Here is a 10,539-nt window from a genome sequence, read left to right as displayed (position 1 = left end):
TGACTGAATCTGTCTGCTCTAATTTCCCACAGTCACACACACACAGTCTTCAGCAGCGTTAATTTCTGGCACACATGTTGTAGACAGTCGCAATGCAGACAACAGGCTGCACAACATTTGCAAAACACAAGCAAAACATTATCTTTTATCTTCTTGAATCATGCTACTAGCTGGTATCTGTTTCAAAGAAAATATTAAGCATTCAGATAGAGGGAAATTTCTTTATCTGAAAAGCATCTAAATATAAATTCAAGAACGGCTTGTTTGTCCAGGCTTTGAATTGAAATTGAATTCTTTGCATGAAATTCACCACCAGCAAAATATGCCATGTGAACTGTTAGCTTTTATTGCTCCTGTTAGCTTCAACAGTGAGTGAGAGCTTGGAACCTAAAATAGAAAGCTTAAAAAAATAAACAGTTAATAATAGTATGTACTGATACCACTGAATATTAAATATGATGAGCAAATCAAGATACTTGAAAAACTGCTACATATTCAAAATATTCCATGTCTTGAAGCATTTCTCATCCCCTCCCTATGTTGTATCAACAGATCTTATCCTCCCCTCCCAAGTACATTGTTAGTCCTCAGCTGAACTCTGGCTAACTAGCATCTGATTAAAACCACAGGAGAGTTAAATATGGCACAAGAGCATTTTGTATAAAGCAGAGGATTAGTTTTATTTCCAGGTATGAGGTATGAGAAATTTAAGACTGAGTTTCCCCAAAACACAACTCACTAAAAAAAAAAAAAAGGCAATCAACATGTGGCCGTATCATTTCTCTTCTCCTCGTACAGTTGCACTGCACACTTTTTTCCAAGTGCAGTCAAACAGAACAGGGGTGAACAGCACAGCAGACAAACCTCTAAGAACACAAGGTTCCTACAGAGTAAAGTGAACAGGGAAGCTACGTCTCCATAAGAAACAGTAGAAATTTTAATCACACCTGAAGTGAACAGATAAAAATGTACAGTACTGAAGAGGAGTTAGAAATTGCATTAGGCACACTCTTAAACAGTATAGTAGGAAAAAATAGAGGGCTTTGAACAAGCCATTTAAAGCACAATACAAGTGTTAAGGCATTAATGCAGGTTTGGTATCCAACCAGCTACGTTAAGGGCATCTTTGGATCTGTGGAGTTTTTTCATCTGAAGGAAATCTCTTCTTTACCTGCAAAGCAAGAGGCAATTTAATTATTCCTTTCCATGGAGGTGATTTACTAATTGAAGACCTGGTTGTCGAGTTAACCACAGCTATTTCCATTCCACAAAGGCACCAAAAAGTTGTCAATAACTGTAGGTAATTCATCTTTATGGAGTTAAAAGAACAATCTCTAGTTCCTTGTTTTCTTCACAATTTAATTTCCAAAGTTACGGCAGGTAGTTTTAGTTATATTACAAGCTGGAGGAACAATTATGCTACTCTTGGAACGTTTCAAGTAATTCTGCTGTAGCAGCAGCCAGCCGTCTAGATGACGGACCTTGCATAAAGGCAGTTCCTGGTCTGAGAATACACACTGTAAAAAGACAAATTTAAGGCCAACAGCAGGCATTGCATCACATAGCTTAAAAGGAAAGAAGCTCTAGCCCATATTTACCACAGCTGAAGAAGTTTGCATATCCTTACATACTGCTCTCCAAGCCATTAACTTGATTATACAGTCAGCCATCTGATGCACCACTTAAATTAGAGGGGTACTGACCACAGAGAACGACCAAACTTCTGTAATTTGGCACAGATCAATCAAGTCAGCATCTGTAGAAGCTCCCCACTAGAATGCAGTGAGCCTTCTGCATGTGTTCTCAGCCTGCTCCACTGGTAAAATCAAACAGGTTTGCTTACACTGCCTTCATTAAAAAAAAAAACAAAACAGTCTCTAGTCTGGGAGTTAGTAATTCATTTACCTTTAACTCCTCACACTGTCCATACTAATCCTTCTCTACCTCAGTTGAAACAGAGACTGAAGAGAGAAAGGGGAATATTGCATGCACCTCGAACACTGCAAACACACATCTTAAAGGCCAAAAACAGGGGATCAAAAAAGAAACAGTAGCTGTATTTATGGAATTCTTTGCAAGGTCAGAGAGAGAGACCCCAGCTCTTTCACATGGAATCTAATTCACAGCGCCAGTCTGGTGAGAAACTCATCTAGAGCCTCTAAGTGCACCGAAGTGACAGACAGACACGGCAGCCTGGCCACAGCAGCCGCCTCCGTGCAGCCAGACTCACTCAGCTCTGCAGGGGTAATTCAAACAAGACCATGAAGAACTGTGAGGACTGCAACAGCATATTTACAGGCAAGAATGAACGTGGTACCTAACCATAGCACTTGAGGATTATTATTTGCTTCTACTTTTTCTTTAAGCACGCTTTCCCCTCAAAGACAAGAGCTTTCATTTGATTTCAGGATTAAGCCAATGCAATCAGATACATCAGTTAAACTTCTTCATGTAACGCAACACTGTGTGTGCTACATACGGCTTAAATCCTCCATCAGTAGGTTTAGAACTCCTCACGTAAACTTTCTGTCCATCCCGGAGCGCAGTAGTTCCCACCCCTCCTCAGTACAAATTTACTTTACGGCGGTAAGAGGAGGGGGGTAAGTCCTGATGCTTGCAGCAGACACCTGCACTACAACGTCATACCTCATCTCCAGTTCGCCTTTGCTGGCAGCAGCAACACACGGTCCCTGTATCAGCCAGAAGTGAGCCCAGTTTTTAAATCCAAGGCATCTACTTCTCCAGATAACTGCATTTCAGGTCTCAGAGAACTGTGGAATTCAGGGATCTGCATGCCCAATGCCAGAACCCACTGATCTCTGTTTTGGGTAACTATTTCTGCGTTACCACACAAGAACAGTGAAAATGCAGCTGGGACATTCAGCTTGCCCGAGCTACCTAATCACAGGCCTCTGCTTGAAGCAGGGCCACGTCCACCTTTATTGCTTGCTGCTTAAAAGAGAAGACGCAGGCAAATCCACATGCCGGTGTCTGACACTACCCCAGTTCGGATGAATCCTACTTTGGAGCCATGGAGCTTTGCTTCAGGGCAGATGTTCAGGATGCTTTACAGCCGGCATTTAACTGAACTGTAACATCCACTGCCATTTGTCTGCTGCTGTTGGACTTCTGTAAACAGAAGTTAAAGTAATAAGAGCAAAGGAGCAGGCAATTAAAGCAGTAAGAGGGAAAAAAAAAAAACAAAAACGAGGTAAAAACCCTAAGAGCGTTCAACTACTTTGTGTTATCAGCATAAAAATGAAGATCATGGGCATTTAATTTGAACCTCCAATTCTAAATGTTGCCCTTTCAGAGATATCTGAAGTCACCGTGCTCCTTTTAATACAAAACTGTGCATTTTTGCTGGCCGTGACAGAAGGCGCGCCTCACAGCCGCGGCCATGGCAATCCCATAGCTCTACCCAGGTCACCAGCAGCAGGCTCAGCCACGACTCGGCACACCCAGGCTGTCATTACAATAAAAGCCATCTGCAAGTCAGGCGGTGGCGGCGGACATCGACAGGAGGTGAAGAGCCCCTGGAACTGCAGGGCCCTCTCAGGCGTCCCAGATGAACGGAGGCAACGGGACACTGCCTTGGAAACCTGGGCAGCTCTCGGATGAAACGGCGGCGGGCTGGGAGGGCTCAACGGTTGTTAAAGATGAGGAAATCCACTCATGCTAGCTGATAATAGAAAAGCCCTTCCCTCCTAACTACTTTTTTTCCAGTCGGATGAAGAAATGCAGCGTTCTCCCTATAAATAGCTGTGTATTGAACACACGTGACCGGGTAGCAGAGGCTGTGCAACAACCCAGCCCGAGCCGTTCACAGCGTCTGGCCCAGATTAACACCCAACATTTGTTTTGTTGCGGTCCCTGGAAAGATCAATTTCTCCTGCAAAACAGTTAATGATGCCGAACCTGCTGCTTACACTGCTGTTCAATTTCTCCTGAATCATTTAACATGGCAAACGTATTGATAGACGTGAACATACTCACCTAGTCAATAAACTGCAGCAGTAGATGGACATCTTTAAGGCCAGTGATATTTAAGGTACCAGATGGTTTCATTGCTTAACTGCGGCCCAAAGAGAGGGTTGAGTTGAGCCAGAATCGCAATCAGCCAACTGCAACACAACCCCCCCAACCCAAAAGAGAGAACATCAGCCAAAATACAGGACTTATTAAACAGAGAAGGCTTGGCCAAAGCACAGGTACTGTCAGAGGAGACAAGATGATGTTCAGGAAGGGCTCATGTCAGATGAAAACCTTGCTCAAGCTCACACGCTGCCTGGATACCACCAATAAAGACCTGGGAACAAATCATCCCACAGCTGAAACAAGCTGTCCTCTTCCATCTGAGGCAATGCAAAACCACTGACAGCACTCTTGCATACTTTGTCTTTGGCAGGAAATATATGACACTCGGATATTTGTGGGTTCAGAATATAGAAACATGAAAAAGTCAGCCCTTTTCTTGTTGCCTTTGAAGCATCCTTTAAATAACCAAAAAATAAATAAATAAAATACAACCAAGCTCTGAGAATCCCACTCTCCCTCTTCTGCTGTTCTCTTCCACGTACAGCAGCCTGCCCTTGCAGGCCTGGCATAATTTCCATCAGAGCTTGAGCAAAAGTTGATTAAACCTGGCACAGACGTCAAAGAAACAGGGACCTGAAGCAAATTGTAGACAAACCCCCCAGAACATAAAATAAATAAGATAATCAGCACGACAACATGCTCATCGGGCACAGCCATCTTGTCATCGCAGCATTCACGGACCAACGCTGCGGAAGCCACAGCCACAGCCCAGAACAAGAGGAATGCAGTTTGTGGAAAATATCCAGGAAAGCTAAACAGAAATAAATATTCCGCTGTTACGAGATACATTTGCTTTGTAAATATTACAAGGTTCAGAGAGAGCCATGGATGCTTCCCTGGATTTAAGTCTCCGTTAAATGCTAACTATATAAACACAGTTAGCGAACACCCTGCTTCATCTATCTGCTCTTTCCAGAGGGCTTTGTAAGGAGGAGAAAAAGCAGAGCAGCTTTGTAACGGGAGCTGCCACAAATGTATCAGAGTGCTCAGGCAGTCATGGAAAATTCCACACAAACCTTGATGCTTTGACCAGCAAACGAAGCGCAGGTCAGCTGTAAAAAGGCTGCAACAGCCACGGGCAAAAGACGTTGGCCAGACTTAAAGAAAACGCATCAGTAATGCTCTTAAATAGTACAAATATTTATTTTCAGTAGTGCTTTCGGTTTGGTGCAAATTAGAGCCCCAATTAAAACAAAGCGCCGAGCTTGCAGCAGTCTGTCAGGCACACAAGCCTTGAAAATACCTGACAGAGACCACAAAGCAACCGAAACATCAGCAAGACACCAACAAGGAGCCAACAGCCATTAGGTTGACTTGCTTCGGCCTTGCTAAGTGAAGTGATGACGACAGCTTTGGAAACCCTATTAATCATTAAATTAAATTTACTTATGGTGAAAGCAAATTAGTTCTTAAAGATTGCACGGAGTTTCCTTTGAATGGTTAACTTTCGGATACAAAAGACAGAAAGAAGGGGTGCCAGAGCACTGTGCCATCTGCCTTTAATATCCTGGACTACCAGCAGTGGGAGGAGGACGGGAACACCACAGCCTGCTGAAGGACAGGCTTCTCCTGGCGCTGTGCGGAAGGAAGGGACCTCACCTCGCTGCGTGCCGAAGATCAGACCAACCCGGCTGTGCATTAACGAGCTGGGAGCACGTTCCAAATACCGGCGCGTCCCAGCTCTGTCACCCCCGTCAGGCAGGCGCTGTGCACTTTTCTAAAGCTGTTTGTTGGGACCACGCTGGATGCCAGGCTCCGAGCGTGGCGGCATGACAGGTCCATGGCGTGTTCCTCCTCCCTGCACTGCTGGGGCCTCATCACTGACAGCAGTGGTCAGGCACTGAGCTCTGTGACTCCCCTGCGTTCAAGACAGGGCTTGAAAAAGCTTTCCCTGCATCTCACTAAGCGACAATCTATCGTGACAATGCAGAACAAAATGCAGCATTCAGAGCAAGACAAAGCAAGCCCCTGTACCCAGCGTGGAGCTGCTAAAATCAGGTATGGCATTCGAGCCACCCACGGGTCCTTAAATCCTGCCGGATAGCAGCTACAACAGCTAGTGTTAATTACCCAGCTCATGCAAGGAAAGCAAAGTCCCTTATGTTCCACCAGAAAGATTTTTAAAAGGTCTTCCTACCCTAACTGCCATCTGTCTGTGCTGCGTCTTACAAATTAAGGTCCTGTTATCTCCGCTTAAATGTCAAATTGGGCAACTGCATTTTCATCCTTTAGGATCCGTACCAAATGATACTGTTTTTCAAACATCCTGTCCTCGGTTAGCAGGATAGCAGGGTAGTGCTTCAGGAGCTGTTTGTAAACTGCACAATAGATTTAGTTAGACAAAACAGTGCGGCCTGGAATTTCTGCAGCAGTAACCCCCCACGCTTTACCTCTCATTTTTATCAGACTGGGCATTCTCCTCCAAAAGGTGGCTGGATTCAGCACACAAACTACACACACACGCAAAAACTTTGCACAGAACAAGCAAATTAACACTGCGTGATCGATGTGGTTACGCAAATCGATCCCTGTTCAAGCTAAACACAGAAGAAATAGGTTTCAGTTGAAATGTGATTGACATAAACTTAGCTAACCAATTCCGTCTGATTCGAATCGATTTGTCCATCAGCCGGTGTTTAACGACAACAGGAAATTTGTTTTTTTCCCCCCTTCATCCCAACTGGAAAGGTAAGCTGGAGAACACAAGAGTAGCTGCAGTGGACTTTCAAACCGCCCTATGAAGGAGTAGATGAACAGCACTAGCCACCTGCCAAGGACACACAACGTCCTGAGATGAGGAGTTATTTCAGCCCCTAACGCTGTATCCGATGACGAATCCTCAGAATCCATTCTTTGGGGCTTTCTGCAAGAACATTCCATACAGAATTCATGAGAACACAATGACTGTGCGATGAGGCAAGTTCTGTCTCGGAACATCGGGTTCTAAAATCTGTTTTTGTTGAACTTGGAGGCAGAAACTACCCATATATCTCGTGTGCTTGGGTATAACTGCTGACGGCTTAAAACACAGTAAGATTTTCTTCTTACTTTTTCTTCTTTTTTCAAGGTGTAATTGAAGAAGGCCGAAGGAAACATGGAACACGAGTTACAGCCCACAGGGGTACGAGTGAAGACAGAAGCACCCACTCACTGGACACGCAAAACCAGACTGTAAATCACGTTAATGGCAGTAGCTTTGCCATAGATCAGCTTCAGCACAAAACCCACTGAACTTACAATGAAATACCACTGAAAATTTGAAGCGTGCAAAACACTAAGTCAAACTTAGGAAGCCCTATGACAAATACATTCCAGATCATAATCGAGAGGATTTTGTGGATGCCACGCGGCCCTGACTTCAAGGAAACTGTCCTTCTTCAAAGAACAACGGCAAAACCAGCAAATCCTGAACTTGATGGATTTTGGAAAGGATTTTGAAAAGGACTTTGGAAGACTAGGACATGATTTCTGTTAAAATGCAGTACAGGAAGGAATTCAACAAGGAAACTAAACTTAAATAATAATAATAACCCCCCCCCCCCAACTCTTACCATAATCTGAACCCCGTTTCGACACCTTCACCAAAATAAGCAGCCAGTTGCCCATTCCTACCCAAGCATTTAGGACCTAGCACGAGATTAGGTTGCTAAATAATTGGTGCGCAGGGGAGGGAGCCTTCACAGCCTGCATAAAACCTGAATATCACATTACAAAAGTGAATTAAATGTGCATAAGCCCGTGCAGTAGGCAACCCAACAAGGCCTCTCCTGAAACGTGCCAACACTGACAATAGGATTTTTGGCTGCCAGTTCTTAGGGACGAGGTGAGATACATTTCTCCAAATGTTCCCATTAAGCTCCTTACAGTATGTAAATAATGCCTAAATACTTCAGCAAAGTACAAATACTATTCCAGTAGTACTTGAAATTACTCAAGTAATCATTTTATTACAAGTTACCCTGAAAGATCTGATTACTTTCACCAGTTTAACCTCCACAGTAAGTTCTTTCCAAACACCTTTCAGAGTCACTTCTGCACACGGCTTCCCCGACACACCGTCATTAAACTTGTGAATGAATAATCCAGTGAACGGGAAAGGAGCAACACCGAGTCACTGCACTGCAGTGCTCAACGGTACGAGCCACAGGGCAATGACACAAAACAAGAGGAATTGCAGTTTATTTTAACGCACTTTCCACCACCAGGAAAACCTTTTCTTCTCCGTGCTGAAGGCACTTTAGAATCAAGAATACTAAGGGCTGTCGAGGAACACCACGTATCCAGGCATCTGCGACTCATTCGCTCAAGTTTCCTCCCAAAATTCTTACATGAGAAATGGACCTTGATTAAGAGGCAAGACAGTATTTATACTTACAACAGGTAGCAGCAAACAGCACATGTCACCAGCATCGTGTTGATAACACTGCAAAAAAAACGAGACACAGCTGATTAAGAGTCACGTTATGACTGACCACAAGATAGATAGGGAAAAAAACACCAAGTTCAACTGTGATCATACGCAACATGACTCAAGGTTCGTAACTTCTTCCAGCTGAGCAAGCTGCAGAGGCTAAAACTGTGCAAAAGAACTGACACAGACCGGGAGAACAGAAGTGTGCAGCAGTATTTAATGGGAGTAAAATCCAGAGCGAGGACACTTACTGTGCCACTACACACTGACATTTGCAGCGGCAAGTTATCCAACTTCTGAAGCTGGATTTTCTAATAAATACCACACTAAAACATTTTATCCATGTTCAAACTTTTGCTTACAGAAATCTGTAGTGTCAAGGAGATTTTATTTTTTTTATCGTGAGCGTAGATTTTTGGCACACGGAATAATTTCAAGTGGCCTTGAGATTTTATCTGCAGGATAAGAGTTTGCTTTGTTACTGAAAGAAAGCCGTGGCAGAAATGATAGTTAAGCTGAGAAATAAAAGCCAGCCCGCTCTTGAAACCGGCAGTAAGAAGTCTACATCTGTATACATACAGTAACGATTTTGAAATGGGGAAAAAAAGAAATAAGATTTTTATATTACTGAACTTTGTAGCAAAGTGGAGGGGGTTGTTTGTTTGTTTTAATTTCCTTCCAAATATCCCCAAAGTGAGCAACAAGACCTGCGCTAGATGAGTATCTTCCAACCCTCTTGTGACATGGATAACATTCAATGTGTGTATGTGTAAGAATAACTTATTGATTCATCTTCTCAACCTTCAGACAACTGCTACAGAACCAGCACAGCCTGTGCTGAGCTCCGCGAGCCCCTCCTTCCCACGCAGTCCCAGACAGGACCCATCACTTGCAAGTTTTAACCAGCACACCGCAAATTCCTAACTCGGTTAAAATCCACATTGACTGCCTTTGCTAGAAGATGAAGGAGTCAATTCTAACACAGCTTTTTGTTGGTGGTTTTTAAATGAAGAAAGAAACAAAACGAGGTGAGAAGTTAGCGGACTATGCAGTGTCAGTACAGAATGAGAAGACAGCAGCGCTCTGTTGGTATTTGCCAATGGATCCAATTGAGGAAGAAGACCAGCAGCGGCCTATTCATATTTGTCAAATGATCACGGTGAGGAAGAAGCGCAGCTGTGCAACATTCACATTTGGCCGAATTGAGGAAGAAGCAGAACGCCTGCCGGTGACCCTTCGCAGTTCCCACAGCCAGGAGCTTGCCTTCCACACCCGTCCTGGGGACGCCCGAGGCCAGCCCGGCTCCCAGGCACAAAACCAGCCGGGGCTGCCGCCGGGGCGTTACATGCCAGGGCTGGGGAGGGAAACCGAGGAAGCAGCAGGGCTGGGGGGAAGAAATCGAGGGAATCCCCTCCGGGGTCAGAGGAGCAGAAGCAAAGGCAGTCAGCACCTGGGGCCCACCCCAGAACAGAAAGCAGCCGGTACCTGGCAGGGGAGGAAGAGGAGGAGGAAGAGGAGCCGAGCAGCCGCCGCCACCCCCGGGGAGCAGCAGCAGGCACCGACGCTCCCGCAGGGAGCCCCCATACCGCAGCGAGGCCCGGCCCGGCCGCGGCTCGGGGGGAAGCCTCGGGAGGAGCCGCGGGGCCGGGCCCCGGTCACTCACCCGCGGTTGGGCCCCTTGGGGACGAGCCAGGGCAGGAGGCCGCCGACCACCCCCCAGAAGGCGGTGACGGCCGCGATGGGCACCGCCAGCCCCCCGTACGCCATGGCCGCCGCCGCCGCCTCTGCCGGCCTCGGGCACGGCCGCCGCAGGACCGCCTCCTCCGCGCGCCATCGGCCAATCAGCGGGCGCCGCGTCACGCGGGGGCGCGCACGGGAGGGGCCGCGGGGCGCGTGCTCGCGGGGGGAGGGCAGCACCCAGGGGTGCTCGGGGCACGGCCAGCACCGCGGCTCGGCTCTGCGGGCACCGATAGCACTGATGGGAGCGGCTGGGACACCGCGGGGCAGAATCAGTGGCCGCAACGTGGCCA

The 10,539-nt window shown here is 46.1% G+C and overlaps 1 protein-coding gene across 2 annotated transcripts; it reads right to left on the bottom strand.

The window, feature by feature from the left end:
- Positions 1 to 323: 323 nt before the first annotated feature.
- On the bottom strand, positions 324 to 10,349 carry ATP6V0E1 (ATPase H+ transporting V0 subunit e1). 2 transcript variants are annotated; one of them, XM_035338391.1, is made up of 4 exons: positions 10,173 to 10,342; positions 8,474 to 8,521; positions 3,997 to 4,124; positions 324 to 1,171 (listed from the first exon to the last, which is right to left on the bottom strand). In XM_035338391.1, the coding sequence occupies exons 1-3, from the start codon at positions 10,274 to 10,276 to the stop codon at positions 4,031 to 4,033; spliced, it is 246 nt and encodes an 81-aa protein (XP_035194282.1). In that variant the 5' UTR covers positions 10,277 to 10,342; the 3' UTR covers positions 324 to 1,171; positions 3,997 to 4,030. The 2 variants fall into 2 exon arrangements, with proteins under 2 accessions (XP_035194282.1, XP_035194283.1); XM_035338392.1 differs by lacking the exon at positions 324 to 1,171 and having other exon boundaries at positions 3,995 to 4,124; positions 10,173 to 10,349.
- Positions 10,350 to 10,539: the final 190 nt, after the last annotated feature.

This window comes from Oxyura jamaicensis, chromosome 13 (genome assembly GCF_011077185.1).
Source record: "Oxyura jamaicensis isolate SHBP4307 breed ruddy duck chromosome 13, BPBGC_Ojam_1.0, whole genome shotgun sequence".
Taxonomy (NCBI): Eukaryota; Metazoa; Chordata; class Aves; order Anseriformes; family Anatidae; genus Oxyura; species Oxyura jamaicensis.
This window is presented reverse-complemented; position numbering and strand designations above follow the sequence as displayed.

Bases quoted from the DNA above. Each gene is read 5' to 3' on its own strand.
- ATP6V0E1 (XM_035338392.1), bottom strand. From the start codon at position 10,276: ATGGCGTACGGGGGGCTGGCGGTGCCCATCGCGGCCGTCACCGCCTTC. The intron at 8,522-10,172 runs GTGAGTGACCGG...TTTTTTTTGCAG, and splicing joins CCCAAGGGGCCCAACCGCGG to TGTTATCAACACGATGCTGG. The intron at 4,125-8,473 runs GTAAGTATAAAT...GTTGTGTTGCAG, and splicing joins GCTGTTTGCTGCTACCTGTT to TTGGCTGATTGCGATTCTGG.